The sequence below is a fragment of the Spodoptera frugiperda genome, chromosome 28, assembly GCF_023101765.2.
Source record: "Spodoptera frugiperda isolate SF20-4 chromosome 28, AGI-APGP_CSIRO_Sfru_2.0, whole genome shotgun sequence".
Lineage (NCBI taxonomy): Eukaryota > Metazoa > Arthropoda > Insecta > Lepidoptera > Noctuidae > Spodoptera > Spodoptera frugiperda.
In genome coordinates this window covers 3,822,199-3,843,507 of record NC_064239.1, presented here as the reverse complement: position 1 = coordinate 3,843,507, position 21,309 = coordinate 3,822,199, and the positions used below count along the sequence as shown (strand labels likewise).

Below are 21,309 nucleotides of genomic sequence, written 5' to 3'. Positions count from 1 at the left end.
TCGCTAAAACTCGAGAACGGCTGGACCGATTTGGCAAATTTTGGTCTTGAATTATTTGTAGAAGTCCAGGGAAGGTTTAAAAGGTGAGAAAATATCAAATAATTGACGGAAAAACCCTAAAAACTCCCCTTTCCTTTATCCCATACAAACGTTTTCTAACTAACACGTAGAGTCAATTTGAGCTTTATTGCTATTGGATAAAGTTCATTGTTGGATAAATGCTATTGGATACTAAAAAACAAATGCTATTGAATAAGTGTGCGTTGGAGACTTGGAGCACAGAATCCCTACTAATATTATAAATGCGAAAGTAACTCTGTCTGTCTGTAATTACGCTTTCAAGCCTAAACCAGTGAACCGATTTTGATGGAATTTAGTACTGCGATAGAATAGACCTTGATACTTTTTATTGTAAAAATAAGGAATAAAATGGTCATATGGAAATTCGTCATTTTAAAAGCTGTAACAGTAAAACTTTGTATTTAGATACTTAATGAGGAATGAAAGAACATGGTCTACTTTTTATTGCAAAAAAATAGGGGAGAGTGGGTAAAAATAGGGGATGAATAGGCAATATATAGGAAATTAAAGGATAATAATATAGATAACCTTGGCTACTTTTCATCATGATTATAAAATGATGAATCGGCGGTCGTGGTTTCTTTGGAATACATATCTTTAAAAATGCTAACAGTAACAACATATTCTCAAGTAATTCACATTTTAGATGACATACGGCAGCATTTTGACCACTAACACCACTACGCGGACGAAGTCGCGGGCAAAAGCTAGATTCGATAAATTTTCATTTGTACATGTCAAATATTTGTTGTTTCTAAATTCAAATTCTGTAAATAATGATTGACATTTATGCATAAACTATTTGAAAAGGGTGAATAAACAATTGTCTGGATATTTTTTAAATCTATTGAAAATGTTGAAAAGAGCATTAAGCATTAATAGAAATTCCTCAAATATTAATTATGCGTGCGTTCAGAAATAATGACAAATTATCAACAGTTACGCGTGTGTTCAGAAATTTATTTTGTGTAAATTAAAGTTTCTATTCACGTTTTCGAACAAACGATGCTCTTTCAATATAGTCTATTGGTGTGAATGACATTGACATTTGTATTGCGCGTTTTTTAAAATATGCAAAATGAAATGTATATTTTTCAATATTTCTGAGAGATTATCTTAATATTGTTTCGAGTTTTAAAGACTAAGAAGATTTTTATTTGCTAATAAGTGTTGTTAATCAAGGTAAGTTCACATCTTCATATTGATTTTAGTAACTTTTGGTGACTACACAATACTACAATTTGGTATACATTTTATTTTCAGTTGGAATTTCGTTTTTAACAATGCTACCAACCAGACGTACAAGCTTAGGCCACAGAACTCTAAATACAGCAAGTCAAAGAAATATAAGAGCAAATCAAACTGATGAGCATCGCGAAGCGCAAAATGAACTTGAACTGAATCGATATCAAGATAGAAATGTTGTGTTTAATCCCCACAAAGCTGCATTCATTTATAATGTGGCAATTGATTACAGTTCAGAGCAATTTGTTGCTATTGGACTAATGAACATTGTGTGTCCACATTGGGATTGAAATTCAAAAATGAAGCCTCTGGATTGTGTTGCGCCAGCGGCCAAGTCAAATTGACGTCATTGGTACCGCCACCAGAGCCACTACATTCATTGGTTCATTTTTTGACTCATATCCAGCAGTACAATAATTGCTTTCAAATTACATCATTTGGGGCAACAAAAGTTATACAAGACAAGATTTTGCCTACTTTTAGCAAGTAAGTATAATGGCAAACGTTTTTTTTTAGTTTTAAAACCATGTAGCTGGTGCAAAATATGTCGAGTCAGTGATGTGTTTATTTTGTAAACAATAAATCAAATACATAATAATAGTTCTTGGTAAAGCCTACTACCTAAAGCTGCCGTGGAAGGCTGTTTAATGTCGAGGTTAAAAGTAGTTTTAATTTGAAATGATGTAAAGTATTGTGGCAGTATTTTGCGAGCCACATGGTGGTACAATTTGCTATACAATTGCCTGTATACATATTTATATTCTTGCAGATTCAGGGATTCAAATATATCATCAAACAGGTTCCTTATTGCCAGTGCCTGTTGAAGACTATACATTTTTGCAAATATATTTTATGGACAATTCAGCAAGACACACAACAACTCAGTAAAGAGATCCATTGTGATGAACAACTTCAAACATTTTTCCTTCAACACAATGAATTAGTTGCATTAGACTGATGCATTAGACATTCACAAATGCATTAGACCGCATGCCATCAGATAATCACAAAATTGTCATCAGAGCCGATAAGGCGCCTGCAGAACAGTGAAATGATTGAATCCTATGAAATAAACACTATTATGAAAATATATTTTGTTTTTTTTTTTTTAATTAGTAAAGTCCTTTTCAGGTATAGTGAGATCAGGAAATTATGGATTCATTTTTATATGGAGGATATTTATAGATTCCAATTCAAATTGAATAGGGACTCATACATAACTCAGCTATACAAAATAAAGTAGAGCATCATTGCTACGCGAAAGCGGTACGAAGTTCGCTGGGTCAGCTAGTGGTTAATATAAATAGACCTTTGTTGAATGAAACTACTTTGTTAGAAAAGTGATTGCGGAGGAGACCAAAGCTCGCTTAGCGATGTCTCAACCTTTACACGTCATTGTTGTCGAACTAAATTCGATTTCCTAAGCTTCTATTTTAACAAACACTAACAAATAAAACATTAAGTAATAAATTTTCAACTTTGTTGTTAAATAATAGGGTTAAAAGTCTTTTAAAGCAATTTTCAAAAGGGGACAACTCTTTTAAGTATCTTATCTGAACATTATAGTTTATATTCCACGTAAGTAAGCCATATTTTTTAATTAAAAATTATACATATAGGTAAGTGTTGAACATTAAGAAGAAGAAAAAATTTTGTAAATTGAAATATTTCGATTTAAAATCGTTGAACGTTAGTAGTAAACATTCCGCTACACTGTTACCTTGTGAGCAGAGAAAGTTCTGGAATTGCTCATGTTCTTGCATAAGCGATGTAATAGAATCCTTTAAGCGGCGATATTGCTCGTTTTGCATGATACATTGCCTTAAGCGGTTCTGGCGTGCATCTTCCCATTTTTGGGAAACAAAAGAGGTTTTAAAAACATGCTTGTGTCATTACTTTGTATACATTGTGAGGATATATGTTTTTAATGTGCATAAGCATGGTTCGGTGGTCCATGCAATTTAAGAATGAGGTTCAGGATTTCAAGAGCGACTTGTTAAAAGTGAATTGGTAATCAATGGAAATTAACACCTCGTTTTATGTAACTGCTTGCTAAATGACTAGGCAATAGGTCTTACATACTGTTAGGTTCGGAGCAGCGGACTACCTAGCGGGTTACCGGGGCTCTGGCTTGAAAAGCAAGAGTAGGAACGGGGTGGTTTTTAGTCAGTAAGAGTCTGACACTCCCTCTCGCCTCGCCCAGGCGAAAAGAGAAAAGTCGTTTGATGATTTTCCCCCCTCAAAAAAGGGTACTGTTAGGTTTATTTTATAATATGTAAATGGTTACTCGCCATCAATACCTCTTTCATTAGTCCGTTTCCATCCATTACTGGACAGTTGCATTTGCCTTGTATAATAATTAATTAAGGATGTTCACTTTAATACAGATTTATACCTAACAACACCTTATAATAAAATCGATCTGGCAATGGAATTCCGATTCGATCTATATTCATCATTCACCAACCGTGACCAAGAGTACCAAAACGTTGAACCTATTTAAACAAAGATCCATTCCAATTGAAAGATTAAAGGTACCGCAAATAAATGTATCTATAGACGCTAACATTGGTTTGCTTTTAAAAGGATTCCTCATTTTGCAGCATTCTCTGAATCAATGTACATTCAATTTTCTGTGTAAGAGGCGAGGATGCAACGTATTTCAAACACATTTTTAGCACTTAGCTCCACACCGGCACATGTTCCATTAACTTTTTTACTCGAATTTTGGACCTGGATACTTACATTACCATTTTGTTGAGGTTGTTAAGAATATCCTGTTATTTCTGTTAATGTGATGTTGTCTAATGATAAGTGTTTAAACTGTATATCGATAATCTTTATGCTAGTTTTGTTTTTAACTGCTTGTGATCTTGCTGCATGGTAAGTAAATAGAAAGTGTAAATAGGGTAACATTTACGTACCCGTCAAGATATCTGGTAGTTTGATAGCGTGATGTTTTGTAATTATATGGAGTCAAAAATTTATAAAATAAATCTTCTCATTTTCAATCGATTTGATCTATTTCTTGTACGTACTAATAGACAAGCATCACTTAAAGTCAGGTAATTTAACACAACTAGTCTAAACAAGCTCAAATAGCAAACCTATCCGTTGGCCTTTGTGCTGAAACTTTACGAGCGACCTATGTACCTATCTAAGAAGTTATCGATACATGCGTACGTATCTCATATTGTTATTGGCAGAGATTATGGCGTAAGACTTGATCAGGGGTAAACTAGTCCTAAGTCAACAATGCGGTCCGTGGGACTGATACGCCAACTATTGGCGGCCAACCCCGCCAATACAAACCCACACATATATATAAGTACATACGTATTATACAGCGTGTTGTTTATCCACTACGTTATAGAGATTGCCCAATATTTTGAAAGAAACAGTGATGGAGCTCGTGTTATGGGAAAAACTGGGTGTGGATTTTATCGTGTAGACACAAACGTTGACGTATATTTGCATTTTTGTGTGGATACCGCGACAGTTATTTGTTTAGCAATGTATTCGATGTACAAGTACTTCAACGTTGTGTTACACAATATTGTGTAAAGGAATCAATTGATTCGATGATTGATGATAATTTTGTTTGCTTGGGGCTAATGGTTCATTATGAAAAATTAAGTTAAGGAAAATAATGAATAACAGTTTAGTAATTCCATAAATATAATATAGTTTAGTCGTTTGAAAATTGAACTTAATACGCTGAGGGCAATTTTGAACTACATGATATGAATCAATTTCGTTGTTGCAAATGTATACAAAACTTTTAGACATAACATTATGCTTTTAAGTATGTATTAGCTAACCTGTGAACCGCATGTAATAGGTTGTGAGCCTATTGCCATACACGGGACAATGCAAAAAAAGTACATAAAATATTGCACCTTACTGCTACAAGTTCTAAGGTCTAAATATAACATACGTGTATACATATACTAGTGAAAGTAGGTTATAAATCTCGACTCAGAAATATTGTTTGAATTCGGGTAAAGGTTAAGAGTATTGCAATCCCTTCCCTCCAATCAACATTTATGAGTTACGAGGGAAAAGAAAAACAAAAATGTTTAAGAATAATAAGATATGGGTAGGAAAGCCATATATTGTATTTATTCTGGTTCAGTATTTATCCTTTTTGCTAAGTCCAAGTTTGGGAATCAGGTGTATCTGCTAGTTTTTTGGTAATAGAATTTATGGAATTGACGAGTAATTTAAAAGGTTTATTTTTTTTTTGAAAGGGGTCCTTTCTCTTTTCTTTACTGCCTTTATTTTTTTCAGTCAGTAGATATTCCTAAAACCTAATGATAAATATTATGCTGAAAGCCGCATCATAATCAGTTTTGCCAAACGTGAGATAATATTACGCAAACATATGTACAACATACATTCGTAAATTGGTTAATAAAATAAAAACAAGCATTTATCAATTTAACATAATTATATTTTTATTTGGCCTCTTATCTTTACATTTGGATGTTATTTATAGTTACGTTGATAAAAAACCACAATATCGCTAAGTGCCACCTATGGTAGCTTAGGAGCTCTTTAAAATTAAACAGCAGTTCGTGAAAATGGGCCTACTCTTCAATTGTCCATTAAAAAAGTTATTGTCTACCATGCAGAGGGTTCTGCCCCATACCACTTTGAACCAAATTCTGAGCCCAGTCGTGGATACCGTCCCATGTTTTTATGAGTGGAGGTCTCTGAGGAGCTTGTGGCTGCGGTGGGTAATACTGAGGAGGTGGGTAGTACGGCTGTGGGTAGTACTGCGGCTGTGGGTAGTACGGCTGTGGTTGGTACTGTGGTTGGTACTGCGGAGGTGCGTGGTACCCGGACCCTCCTGTAGAAGACACAATGTGATTTATAAAATCAAGAGCCAAGCTATACCAAGTGTTTGGTAACAAAATTTTTTTAAACGTATTTTATGCTGAAACTTTGTGTAGAGATTCTATTCAACCTGTATTCTTCATTGCTTCTTGATGTATATGGGTATTTTGTTACACACTGTATAACTTAGTAGTTACAAGCCTTCTGGTTATTAACTATCACATTTTTAAAATTAACTAAAATTTACCGTAAGTTGACACCTGATTTGGATTTTGATCCACACGCGGCTCTTGCGGCTGCGGACTCGCAGAAATTTTCAATGTCACGAATATCAGTTATTGTAATACTTAGAATAGTGAGGGGGAAAATCATCGAATGATTTCTTCGGCACTGGGTGAGGCGAGAAGGAGTGGACTCTTACTGACTGAAAGCCACACCGTTTCAACTTTTGCCGAGCGGGCCGCGGGTCGCGTAGCCTAGACACGAGCCACGAAAACAACAAGATAATTCGGACGTCGGCGGGATATCCAGAGTGATAACTGCTATACATATGTGACGTGCAATTTATTTAGTATACCTATTTTTAATAATAAAATTATCAGTTAATGATAAACATAGTTTTATTTTTTGTACCCCTTCGGAAACTTGAGATTCAATATAATAAACGCCTCGGTATCGATGGAGCATAGAGGTACTCGTAGCTTGTGCTGCTTGGTCTGAGCGCCGCCGTGTACTCAGAGAAGCGACTTCTCGCGCCTGGCACTGGTTCAGTCGTCTCCATTTACAGTGAAGCAGTTATGGAGGAGACGGAGTATGTTAAATAATGATCCTCCCCATGTCCCTGTCACGCCAACGGATGCTCTGGTCTTCAGGGATTGTGTCAAGGAAGGCCTGCTCATGGTAATCAAGAGTCAGACACAGGGAGTGTTAGACTCGCCTCACATAGGGTGAGAAAAAGTTAATGATTTTCCTAAATTGTTGCGCTGATTTAGGCGAAACAAAGAGACAGACAAAAAGACAAACAGACAGACTTAGTTTGGGCTGCACGACTGCACGGTTGGTGCGAATGTTATTTCGGGTCTGGGTGTCATGTGTATGTGAAATTGTATGTTTGTAAACGCACCCACGATACCAGTCCAGTCAAATTAGACCAAAAAATCAGTAAACTCACGATAAATTCACTCCTAGCTGAAAATTGGTACAAACGTTCAAATCACAATTATAAACATTGTGCCAAAAGTCCCAATTGATCCCGTTTAAGGAAAAAATATTAGCGAGGTAAGAAGGTCCAAAAATGGGGATTGCGCGATTTTCTTGAAAACAGTAAGTTTTATCGCAAAATTATTTCCAGACATAATTTGTAGACCAGTAGAGTTGATAGTAAGGAAGATATTACATAAAAATTTTGGTAATTCACTCAAAAAGTTGAAAAACATTGAAGAGGAATTACGTCGTTACACACTCGACGAAAACCCAAAAAGACGCCGTAGATTGCGTATTTTGTCCAGTTCATCAGATTCATCGGGAGAGGATTCAACGTAATCAACTAAAAATGGTTAGTATTGAAAAATTTTACGTTATTTTTCCTTGTGATTGATATAAGTAGGTACCTACCGTCACAAACAGTTACCGTTTCCAATTCATAGACAATGCTAAACGGTATTGTGGACAGTCTTAAGGGCTGTTTCTTACCATAACTAGTACTGTGGATAGCTACCAGAACCAGCTAAAGAAATAGCCCCTTTTTTTCCAATGACTTCTCCCGCCTTAGGTGAAGCGAGAGGGAGTATCAGACTCTTACTGACTAAAAACCACCCCGTTCCTTCTCCTGCTTTGAGCTAGAGCCCCGGTAACCTTTTACGTTGTCCGCAGCTCCGGAAAAGAAATAGCGATCTTAGATAGAGGGACGGAGCTATGTAGGTTGTATAGCTCTTTCCCTCTTGCACTGCTCAATGATCGACCATTCTGACACAATTGTAATAGCAGACTAAGGGCCCAGGACTATTTCTTTACTATAAAAATCCTTTGGGATTGTGCAATGTCTACCTACACATATTGTTAATGAGTTTTGTGACCAGTACATAGGTCTGTTTCTTAGCTCCTCAGCTATGATACAGGCTAATAATTTCTACCAACTAAGAGTTGATTCTTACCTGTACAAGAAATTACATGACATTTGAGAAGTGTCCACCCACTTATTTAGTGATAATGAGTTTTGTAAACAATACATACATAGGTTTGTTTCTTAACTCATTAGCTACATTACACCCTAAACTTTAAAATGTTATGTATGTATGTATGTTTGCGTATAAATTATCTCACGTTTGCGAAACTGATTTTGATGCAGTTTTCAGCATAATATTTTTTATAAGGTTTAGGGATATTTACTGACTGAAAAATATAAAGGCAGTAAAAAAAAAAGAGAAAGGGCCCCTTTCAAAAATAATCTTATTCTCCTTCCATGACTTAAATTACTCGTCAATTCCTTGAATTCTATTACCAAAAAACTAGCAGATACACCTGATTCCCAAACTTCGACTTGGCAAAAAGGATAAATACTGAACCAGAATAAATACAATATATGGCCTTCCTACCCATATCTTATTATTTTTAAACATTTTTGTTTTTCTTTTCCCTCGTAACTCATAAATGTTGATTGGAGGGAAGGGATTGCAATACTCTTAACCTTTACCCGAATTCAAACAATATTTCTGAGTCGAGATTTATAACCTACTTTCACTAGTATATGTTATATTTAGACCTTAGAACTTGTAGCAGTAAGGTGCAATATTGTGTGTATTTTTTGCACTGTCCCGTGTATCTATGCCAATAGGCTCACAATCTATTACATGCGGTTCACAGTTTAGCATATACAAACTTAAAAAGTTGATTCAAGATTGCCCTCAGCGTATTAAGTTGCACTTTCAACTCATTAGCTCGTTATACACCATACAACATACATTCAATTAAATTGGTTAATAAAATAAAAACAAGCATTTATCAATTTAACATAATTATATTTTTAGGAAATTCCTGGCCTCTTATCTTTACATTTGGATATTATTTATACGTTCACAAAAAATCCAGAATATCGCTAAGTGCCAAGTATGTCAGCTTAGGAGCTCCTTAAAATTAAACAGCAGTTGGTGAAAATGGGCTTACTCTTCAATTGACAATTTAAAAAGTTATTGTCAACCGTTCAGAGAGTTCTGCCCCAAACCACTTTGAACCAAATTCTGAGCCCAGTCGTGGATACCATCCCATGTTTTTATGAGTGGAGGTCTCTGAGGAGCTTGTGGCTGCGGTGGATAATACTGAGGAGGTGGGTAGTACGGATGTGGGTAGTACTGCGGCTGTGGGTAGTACTGCTGTGGTTGGTACTGTGGTTGGTACTGCGGAGGTGCGTGGTACCCGGACCCTCCTGTAGAAGACACAATGTGATTTATAAAATCAAGGACCAAGCTATACCAAGTGTTTGGTAACAAAATTTTCTTAAACGCATTTTAAGCTGAAACTTTGTGTAGAGATTCTATTCAACCTGTATTCTTCATTGCAACTTGATGTATATGGGTATTTTGTTACACACAGTATAACTTAGTAGTTACAAGCCTTTTGGTTATTAACTATCACATTTTTAAAATTAACTAAAATTTACCGTAAGGTGACACCTGATTCGGATTTTGATCAACACGCGGCTCTTGCGGCCGCGGACTCGCAGAAACATCTCCCGTAAACCCTGCAGAAAAAACAATGATTTTCAATGTCACGAATATCAATTATTGTAGTGCTTAGAATAGTGAGGGGGAAAATCATCGAATGATTTCTTCGGCACTGGGTGAGGCGAGAAGGAGTGGACTCTTACTGACTGAAAGCCACACCGTTTCAACTTTTACTCCGAGCGGGCCGCGATATACTATTGCGCTTGACTCGCAAATCCGGCTGGGCATCGGTTTTCGTATTAATGTGTAGTAGTGGGATGGCTATAGTCAAGTAGAGCAGAAGAGGCCCATAGTCAAGTAGTGGACTCTCATCGGCTGTTAATAATGATGGTGATCAAAGAAAATACAATTTAAACAAACACAATGAAAAATTAAAATAAATATTTACTTACATGAGGTCCCCAAGAAAGCGACGAGGAGAACGACGCAAGTTTTGTTCAGGAACATGTTTGCTCTCTAGATCTCAAAGTTGACTGTGCTCTGAAGTTCATTGGGTTCACTTTTATTTAGCAGTCTAGATACGAGCCACGAAAACAACAAGATAATTCGGACGTCGGCGGGATTTCCAGAGTGATAACTGCTATACATATGTGACCAATTTATTTAGTATACCTATATTTAATAATAAATTATTACTTAATGATAAACCTAGTTTCATTTTTTGTACCCCTTCGGAAACTTGAGATTCAATATAATAAACGCCTCGGTATCGATGGAGCATAGAGGTACTCGTAGCTTGTGCTGCTTGGTCTGAGCGCCGCCGTGTACTCAGAGAAGCGACTTCTCGCGCCTGGCACTGGTTCAAGTCGGCTCCACTTACAGTGAAGCAGTTATGGAGGAGACGGAGTATGTTAAATAATGATCCTCCCCATGTCCCTGTCACGCCAACGGATGCTCTGGTCTTCAGGGATTGTGTCAAGGAAGGCCTGCTGATGGTAATCAAGAGTCAGACACAGGGAGTGTGAAATTGTATGTTTGTAAACGCACCCACGATACCAGTCCGGTCAAATGAGACCAAAAAATCAGCAAACTCACGACAAATTCACTCCTAGCTGAAAATTGGTACAAACCTTCAAATCACAATTATAAACATTGTGTCAAAAGTCCCAATTGATCCCGTTTAAGGAAAAACAGTAGCGGGGTAAGAAGGTCCAAAAATGGGTCTTGCGCGATTTTCTTGAAAACGGTAAGTTTTATCGCAAAATTACTGCAGACATAATTTGTAGACCAGTAGAGTTGATAATGAGGAAGATATTAGATAAAAATTTTGGTAATTCACTCAAAAAGTTGAAAAACATTGAAGAGGAATTACGTCGTTACACACTCGATGAAAACCCAAAAAGACGCCGTAGATTGCGTATTTTGTCCAGTTCATCAGATTCATCGGGAGAGGATTCAACGTAATCAACTAAAAATGGTTAGTATTGAAAAATTTTACGTTATTTTTCCTTGTGATTGATATAAGTAGGTACCTACCGTCACAAACAGGTACCGTTTCCAATTCATAGACAATGCTAAACGGTATTGTGGACAGTCTTGAGGGCTGTTTCTTACCATAACCAGTACTGTGGATAGCTACCAGGGTTCTTTCTTTACTATAAAAATCCCTTGGGATTGTGCAATGTCTACCTACACATACTAAGTGTTGTGAGTTAATGAGTTTTGCGAACAGTACATAGGTCTGTTTCTTAGCTCCTCAGCTATGATACAGGCTAATAATTTCTACCAACTAATAGTTGATTCTTACCTGTATTGTGTTGTGGATAGCTACCAGGGCTATTTCTTCACTACAAGAAATTACATGACATTTGAGATGTGTCTACCCACTTATTTAGTGATAATGAGTTTTGTAAACAATACATACATAGGTTTGTTTCTCAACTCATTAGCTACAATACACCTTAAACTTTAAAATGTAATGTATGTATTATTTTATGTATGTATGTTTGCGTACAATTATCTCACGTTTGGCGAAACTGATTTTGATGCAGTTTTCAGCATAATATTTTTCATTAGGTTTGGGGATATCTACTGACTGAAAAAAATAAAGGCAGTAAAGAAAAGAGAAAGGACCCCTGTAAAAAAAATATTCTTCTTCCATTACTTACTTGTGTTGATTTTAAATTACTCGTCAATTCCTTGAATTCTATTACCAAAAAACTAGCAGATACACCTGATTCCCTGATACTCCGACTTAGCAAAAAAGGATAAATACTGAACCAGAATGAATACAATATATGGCTTTCCTACCCATATCTTATTATTCTTAAACATTTTTGTTTTTCTTTTCCCTCGTAACTCATAAATGTTGATTGGAGGGAAGGGATTGCAATACTCTTAACCTTTACCCGAATTCAAACAATATTTCTGAGTCGAGATTTATAACCTACTTTCACTAGTATATGTATACATGTATGTTATATTTAGACCTTAGAACTTGTAGCAGTAAGGTGCAATATTGTGTGTATTTTTTTGTATTGTCCCGTGTATCTATGCCAATAGGCTCACAATCTATTACATGCGGTTCACAGTTTAGCTAATACATACTTAAAAAGTTGATTCAAGATTGCCCGCAGCGTATTAAGTTCCACTTTCAACTCATTAGCTACAATACACCATACAACATACATTCAATTAAATTGGTTAATAAAATAAAAACAAGCATTTATCAATTTAACATAATTATATTTTTAGGAAATTCTTGGCAAAATCTTTACATTTGGATATTATTTATACGTTCACAAAAAATCCAGAATATCGCTAAGTGCCAAGTATGTCAGCTTAGGAGCTCCTTAAAATTAAACAGCAGTTACCATTATATAATTCATTATATATATCATCCCATATTTTTATATAAGGACTTAAATCCTTATATAAGGACTCGAGTGCTTGTGTCAGGATAAATGGGGACTACACGGAGTGGTTTGGCATTAATCGGGGTGTTAGACAGGGCTGTGTAGCATCTCCTTGGCTGTTCAACTTATTCATGGACAGTTGTTTGAACGATTTGAAAGTAGGTGAGTGTGGGTTAAGAATGAGTGACACAGTAATCAAAACATTGTTGTACGCCGACGACCAGGTACTTATTGCCTCATCGGCCGAAGAACTACAACGAATGATCACTGTGATGAATGATGCTTTTGAAAGGAAAGGTATGAAAGTCAATGTGAACAAGACGAAAGTGTTGGTGATAGAAAGGAATGAATTAGTAACAGAATGCCAGGTAATGATAGGTGATGAAAAATTGGAACAAGTGAATGAGTTTGTGTACCTAGGTTCTTTATTTACGAGAGATGGAAAGTGTAAGGGAGATATTGAAAGGAGAGTGAAAGCGGGAAATAGTGTCAATGGTGCTTTACACTCTGTAATGTCGAGTAAAATTATATCCAGCAAAGCTCGACTTGCGGTAATACAGCGTGTACTAGCACCTACACTTATGTATGGTAGTGAATCATGGGTGTGGCAGAAGAAGCATGAAAGCAGGATTAATGCGGTGGAAATGAGAGCCTTGAGAAGTATGTGTGGAGTAAAACTGAGTGATCGAGTAAAAAATAGTGTTGTTAGAGAAAAGTGTGGTTTGAAAGACGATGTAGTGACAAGGATTGAAAGGGGAATGTTACGATGGTTTGGACATGTAGAAAGGATGGATGAAAACAGATTTACGAAAGAAGTATACAAGGCAAATATGAGTGGGACCGTCGGTAGAGGGCGCCCCAGACGGACATATAGCGACCAGATTGGCGATATATTAAAAAAGGGCCAAATTAAAAGTACCTTTAACCGACGAGCATGCATGAAAAGACTGATGACTGTTGATGAAGCGAAAGAAGTGTGTAAGAACCGTGGCAATTGGCGTTTCATTGTCTCTGCCTACCCCCATGGGAGACAGGCTCACGCCTGTCTTTATGTTATGTTTATGTATGTACGCCTCTGGTTATGTATGTATGTACGTATATCATCCCACGTTTTAAAGATTGTAGGCTGTGTCTGAGGTGCTTGTGGCTGCGGTGGGTAATACTGAGGAGGTGGGTAGTACGGCTGTGGTTGGTACTGCGGAGGTGCGTGGTACCCGGACCCTCCTGTAGAAGACACAAATAATTTTATTGACAGTAATATATATATCTATACATATAATAAATCTGTAGAAAGGTCAATTCTGTACATTGAAAATATTGAAAAAATAAATAGCAGGGGGTGTTACTGGATCGACACCAAACCCAAATATGTGATGAATGAAATGTTCTTAAAATTGTTAAAAAAATATTCCACGACAGCAAATGTCTATATCTTATGGTTGACTCACAATAACACGTATAACTCCCGATCGCTTAGCAGGTCGGAGCTTTCTGATTATATTTATCTACTCTTACGTTTATAACACATTCATTCATTCATTCATTCATTCATATTAGAATAAATCTGTACAAGGGTCAATTCTGTACATTGAAAATATTGAAAAAATAATTAGCAGGGGGTGTTACTGGATCGATACCAAACCCAAATATGTGATTTTTTTTGTCTGTCTTTTTGATTTCGATGAAACTTGGTATAATTATACCTTACTATCCTGGGCATAAAATATGATACTTTTTATCCTTGAAAAATACGTACAAAAAATCTTTATTTTTCAGTTTTATTCTACAGAACGCGAGCTCAACAGCAGTAGCTCAATAGAGGGATCTCCTTAATTATTATGGGCCTCGCCGTATTTGGGTCCAATCAATAGATAGATATTTATAAGATGTCATTGTCAGAGTTACTCAAAATGGAGAAATAAAACTTCCACGCGAGACCGACATCCGCGCGGACGGAGTCGCGGGCGGAAGCTAGTTTATTAATATACTATTTCAGTTTACAAGTTACACATAACAGAGGTATAATAACACTCAGAGTGAATTTACTTCAAGTGTGGTTGAGTTTTTGTGGGAGAGCAATGCTTCGGTACGAATGGACCGATTGACCGGAGTGATACTGCGGCTTCCCCAATAACCTTTAAATTCTTAATCCCCAAAAGGATAACAACGCACTTGTAACACTTCTGGCTTTTCGGGTGTCCATGGGCGGGAGCGATTGTTTACCATCAGGTGATCCACCTGCTCGCTTACCGGATTATACCATAAAAAAATCTTCTTGGCGAAACTATGACGCCAACTCGCAACTTTGGTACTTAACACAACTGGCTGGTAGGATAGAACTTATCGAGGATGGGATGATACTTCATACCGGAGCTATTACTGACCTTATGTCAAGCACAATGTCTTTATTTTTCATGCAAATTAAAATTAGGTAGATAGGTACTAGGCGATCACATTTACAGATGAAATGTTTCGTAATTAACGAGGGACCCTTGTAGTGTTGTGACACGTTTGTATGATTTATAAAATCAAGAACCATGCTACACCAAGTATTTGGTTCCAATTTTTTTAAACGTATTTTAAGCTGAAACTTTGTATAGAGATTCTATTCAACCTGTATTCTTCATTGCTTCTTGATGTATATGGGTATTTTGTTACACGCTGTATAACTTAGTAGTTACAAGCCTTTTGGTTATTAACTATCACATTTTTAGAATTAACTAAAATTTACCTTTAGGTGACCCCTGATTCGGATTTTGATCCACACGCGGCTCTTGCGGCCGCGGACTCGCAGAAACAACTCCCGTAAACCCTGCAGAAAAAACAATGATTTTCAATGTCACGAATATCAATTATTGTAGTACTTAGAATAGTGAGGGGGAAAATCATCGAATGATTTCTTCGGCACTGGGTGAGGCGAGAAGGAGTGAACTCTTACTCACTGAAAGCCACACCGTTAGCCACACTTTAACTCCGAGCGGGTCGCGATATACTATTGCGCTTGACTCGCAAATCCGGCTGGGCATCGGTTTTTGTGTTAATGTGTAGTAGTGGGATGGCTATAGTCAAGTAGACCAGAAGAGACCCATAGTCAAGTAGTGGACTCTCATAGGCTGTTAATAATGATGGTGATCAAAGAAAATATAATTTAAACAAACACAATGAAAAATTTCAATAAATATTTACTTACATGAGGTCCCCAAGAAAGCGACGAGGAGAACGACGCAAGTTTTGTTCAGGAACATGTTTGCTCTCTAGATCTCAAAGTTGACTGTGCTCTGAAGTGAATTGGGTTCACTTTTATTTAGCAGTCTAGATACGAGCCACGAAAACAACAAGATAATTCGGACGTCGGCGGGATTTCCAGATTGATAACTGCTATACATATGTGACCAATTTATTTAGTATACCTATATTTAATAATAAAATTATCACTTAATGATAAACCTAGTTTCATTTTTTGAACCCCTTCGGAAACTTGAGATTCAATATAATAAACGCCTCGGTATCGATGGAGCATAGAGGTACTCGTAGCTTGTGTTGCTTGGTCTGAGCGCCGCCGTGTACTCAGAGAAGCGACTTCTCGCGCCTGGCACTGGTTCAAGTCGGCTCCACTTACAGTGAAGCAGTTATGGAGGAGACGGAGTATGTTAAATAATGATCCTCCCCATGTCCCTGTCACGCCAACGGATGCTCTGGTCTTCAGGGATTGTGTCAAGGAAGGCCTGCTGATGGTAATCAAGAGTCAGACACAGGGAGTGTGAAATTGTATGTTTGTAAACGCACCCACGATACCAGTCCGGTCAAATGAGACCAAAAAATCAGCAAACTCACGACAAATTCACTCCTAGCTGAAAATTGGTACAAACCTTCAAATCACAATTATAAACATTGTGTCAAAAGTCCCAATTGATCCCGTTTAAGGAAAAACAGTAGCGGGGTAAGAAGGTCCAAAAATGGGTCTTGCGCGATTTTCTTGAAAACGGTAAGTTTTATCGCAAAATTACTTCAGACATAATTTGTAGACCAGTAGAGTTGATAATGAGGAAGATATTAGATAAAAATTTTGGTAATTTACTCAAAAAGTTGAAAAACATTGAAGAGGAATTACGTCGTCACAAACTCGATGAAAACCCAAAAAGACGTCGTAGATTGCGTATTTTGTCCAGTTCATCAGATTCATCGGGAGAGGATTCAACGTAATCAACTAAAAATGGTTAGTATTGAAAAATTTTACGTTATTTTTCCTTGTGATTGATATAAGTAGGTACCTACCGTCACAAACAGTTACCGTTTCCAATTCATAGACAATGCTAAACGGTATTGTGGACAGTCTTGAGGGCTGTTTCTTACCATAACCAGTACTGTGGATAGCTACCAGAACCAGCTAAAGAAATAGCCCTTTTTTCCAATGACTTCTCCCGCCTTAGGTGAGGCGAGAGGGAGTGTCAGACTCTTACTGACTAAAATCACCCCGTTCCTACTCCTGCTTCGAGATAGAGCCCCGGTAACCTTTTACGTTGTCCGCAGCTCCGGAAAAGAAATAGCGATCTTAGATAGAGGGACGGAGCTATGTAGGTTGTATAGCTCATTCCCTCTTGCACTGCTCATTGATCGACCATTCTGACACAATTGTAATAGCAGACTAAGGGCCTAGGGCTATTTCTTTACTATAAAAATCCTTTGGGATTGTGCAATGTCTACTTACACATATTGTTAATGAGTTTTGTGACCAGTACATAGGTCTGTTTCTTAGCTCCTCAGCTATGATACAGGCTAATAATTTCTACCAGCTAATAGTTGATTCTTACCTGTATTGTGTTGTGGATACCAGGGCTATTTCTTCACTACAAGAAATTACATGACATTTGAGAAGTGTCTACCCACTTATTTAGTGATAATGAGTTTTGTAAACAATACATACATAGGTTTGTTTCTCAACTCATTAGCTACAATACACCCTAAACTTTAAAATGTAATGTATGTATTATTGTATGTATGTATGTTTGCGTACAATTATCTCACGTTTGCGAAACTGATTTTGATGCTGTTTTCAGCATAATATTTTTCATTAGGTTTAGGGATATCTACTGACTGAAAAAAATAAAGGCAGTAAAGAAAAGAGACAGGACCTCTTTAAAAAAACATATTCTACTTCAATTACTTACTTGTGTTGATTTTAAATTACTCGTCAATTCCTTAAATTCTATTACCAAAAAACTAGCAGATACACCTGATTCCCAAACTTGGACTTAGCAAAAAGGATAAATACTGAACCAGAATAAATACAATATATGGCTTTCCTACCCATATCTTATTATTCTTAAACATTTTTGTTTTTCTTTTCCCTCGTAACTCATAAATGTTGATTGGAGGGAAGGGATTGCAATACAACCTTTACCCGAATTCAAACAATATTTCTGAGTCGAGATTTATAACCTACTTTCACTAGTATATATACACATGTATGTTATATTTAGACCTTAGAACTTATAGCAGTAAGGTGTAATATTGTGTGTATTTTTGGATTATCCTGTGTATGGCAATAGGCTCACAACCTATTACATGCGGTTCACAGGTTAGCTAATACAAACTTAAAAAGTTGATTCAAGATTGCCCTCAGCGTATTAAGTTGCACTTTCAACTCATTAGCTCGTTATACACCATACAACATACATTCTTAAATTGGTTAATAAAATAAAAACAAGCATTTATCAATTTCACATAATTATATTTTTAGGAAATTCCTGGCCTCTTATCTTTACATTTGGATATTATTTATACGTTCACAAAAATCCAGAATATCGCGAAGTGTCACCTATGTTAGTTTAGGAGCTCCTTAAAATTAAACAGCAGTTGGTGAAAATGGGCCTACTCTTCAATTTATTTATTTATTTATTTATTGTTAATATGTTAACACGGTTTAAGAAACCAATTACATTAACACACACAAAATAGAATTATAGAATTATAAAAATAAAATTGAAATAAAATTAAGAAAAACATAAAAAATACAACACTATAAAATTGGTAAAATAAAAACAAAAAACAATCAATAATATATACCATTGCACAATACACGTAAGGCAACGAAAAGGACTTACACTTCTATTATTTCACAAAATTGTCGTGACAGAATTAAAATTACAATTAAACGCATTACAAAAAAAATTCAATTGACAATTTAAAAAGTTATTGTCAACCGTTCAGAGGGTTTTGCCCCAAATCACTTTGAACGAAATTCTGAGCCCAGTCAGTGATACCATCCCATGTTTTTATGAGTGGAGGTCTTTGAGGTGCTTGTGGCTGCGGTGGGTAATACTGAGGAGGGGGTAGTACGGCTGTGGGTAGTACTGCGGCTGTGGGTAGTACGGCTGAGGTTGGTACTGCGGTTGGTACTGCGGAGGTGCGTGGTACCCGGACCCTCCTGTAGAAGACACAATGTGATTTATAAAATCAAGAGCCAAGCTATACCAAGTGTTTGGTAACAAAATTTTTAAGCTGAAACTTTGTATACAGATTCTATTCAACCTGTATTCTTCATTGCTTCTTGATGTATATGGGTATTTTGTTACACACAGTATAACTTAGTAGTTACAAGCCTTCTGGTTATTAACTATCACATTTTTAAAATTAACTAAAATTTACCGTAAGGTGACACCTGATTCGGATTTTGATCCACACGCGGCTCTTGCGGCCGCGGACTCGCAGAAATTTTCAATGTCACGAATATCAATTATTGTAATACTTAGAATAGTGAGGGGGAAAATCATCGAATGATTTCTTCGGCACTGGATGATGCGAGAAGGAGTGGACTCTTACTCACTGAAAGCCACACCGTTTCAACTTTTGCCGAGCGGGCCGCGGGTCGCGTAGCCTAGACACGAGCCACGAAAACAACAAGATAATTTGGACGTCTGTGGGATTTCCAGAGTGATAACTGCTATATATATGTGACCAATTTATTTAGTATACCTATTTTTAATAATAAAATTATTACTTAATGATAAACCTAGTTTCATTTTTTGTACCCCTTCGGAAATTTGAGATTCAATATAATAAACGCCTCGGTATCGATGGAGCATAGAGGTACTCGTAGCTTGTGCTGCTTGGTCTGAGCGCCGCCGTGTACTCAGAGAAGCGACTTCTCGCGCCTGGCACTGGTTCAAGTCGGCTCCACTTACAGTGAAGCAGTTATGGAGGAGACGTAGTATGTTAAATAATGATCCTCCCCATGTCCCTGTCACGCCAACGGATGCTCTGGTCTTCAGGGATTGCGTCAAGGAAGGCCTGCTGATGGTAGTCAAGAGTCAGACACAGGGAGTGTCAGACTCGCCTCACATAGGGTGAGAGAAATTTAATGATTTTCCTAAATTGTTGCACTGATTTGCTAAGCGGTATTGTGGACAGTCTTAAGGGCTGTTTCTTACTATAACTAGTACTGTGGATAGCTACCAGGACTATTTCTTTACTATAAAAATCCTTTGGGATTGTGCAATGTCTACCTACACATATTGTTAATGAGTTTTGTGACCAGTACATAGGTCTGTTTCTTAGCTCCTCAGCTATGATACAGGCTAATAATTTCTACCAGCTAATAGTTGATTCTTACCTGTATTGTGTTGTGGATACCAGGGCTATTTCTTCACTACAAGAAATTACATGACATTTGAGAAGTGTCTACCCGCTTATTTAGTGATAATGAGTTTTGTAAACAATACATACATAGGTTTGTTTCTCAACTCATTAGCTACAATACACCCTAAACTTTAAAATGTAATGTATGTATTATTGTATGTATGTATGTTTGCGTACAATTATCTCACGTTTGCGAAACTGATTTTGATGCTGTTTTTAGCATAATATTTTTCATTAGATTTAGGGATATCTACTGACTGAAAAAAATAAAGGCAGTAAAGAAAAGAGAAAGGACCCCTTTCAAAAAAACATATTCTACTTCAATTACTTACTTGTGTTGATTTTAAATTACTCGTCAATTCCTTGAATTCTATTACCAAAAAACTAGCTGATACACCTGATTCCCAAACTTGGACTTAGCAAAAAAGGATAAATACTGAACCAGAATAAATACTATATATGGCTTTCCTACCCATATCTTATTATTCTTAAACATTTTTGTTTTTCTTTTCCCTCGTAACTCATAAATGTTGATTGGAGGGAAGGGATTGCAATACTCTTAACCTTTACCCGAATTCAAACAATATTTCTGAGTCGAGATTTATAACCTACTTTCACTAGTATATGTATACATGTATGTTATATTTAGACCCTAGAACTTGTAGCAGTAAGGTGCAATATTGTGTGTATTTTTTAGCATTGTCCCGTGTACCTATGCCAATAGCCTCACAATCTATTACATGCGGTTCACAGTTTAGCTAATACACACTTAAAAAGTTAATTCATGATTGCCTTCAGCGGATAAAGTTCCATTTTCAACTCATTAGCTACAATACACCATACAACATACATTCGTAAATTGGTTAATAAAATAAAAACAAGCATTTATCAATTTAACATAATTATATTTTTATCCTGGCCTCTTATCTTTA

At 36.5% G+C, this 21,309-nt stretch overlaps 1 protein-coding gene across 9 annotated transcripts in view; it reads right to left on the bottom strand.

Moving 5' to 3' along the window:
- Positions 1-5,757: 5,757 nt before the first annotated feature.
- The window catches only part of LOC118265576 (spore coat protein T-like), an 86,812-nt gene continuing 71,260 nt past the window's right edge, over positions 5,758-21,309 (bottom strand). For 4 of the 9 annotated variants that reach the window (XM_050706130.1, XM_050706129.1, XM_050706127.1 and 1 more), the window contains exon 4: positions 9,162-9,534. In XM_050706130.1, coding sequence (XP_050562087.1) covers positions 9,357-9,534 — 178 coding nt within the window. In that variant the 3' untranslated portion in view covers positions 9,162-9,356. Of the gene's footprint in view, positions 6,179-9,161; positions 9,587-12,548; positions 13,964-21,309 lie in introns of those variants that run through there. The other 5 variants (XM_050706132.1, XM_050706131.1, XM_050706133.1 and 2 more) reach the window with 4 other exon arrangements.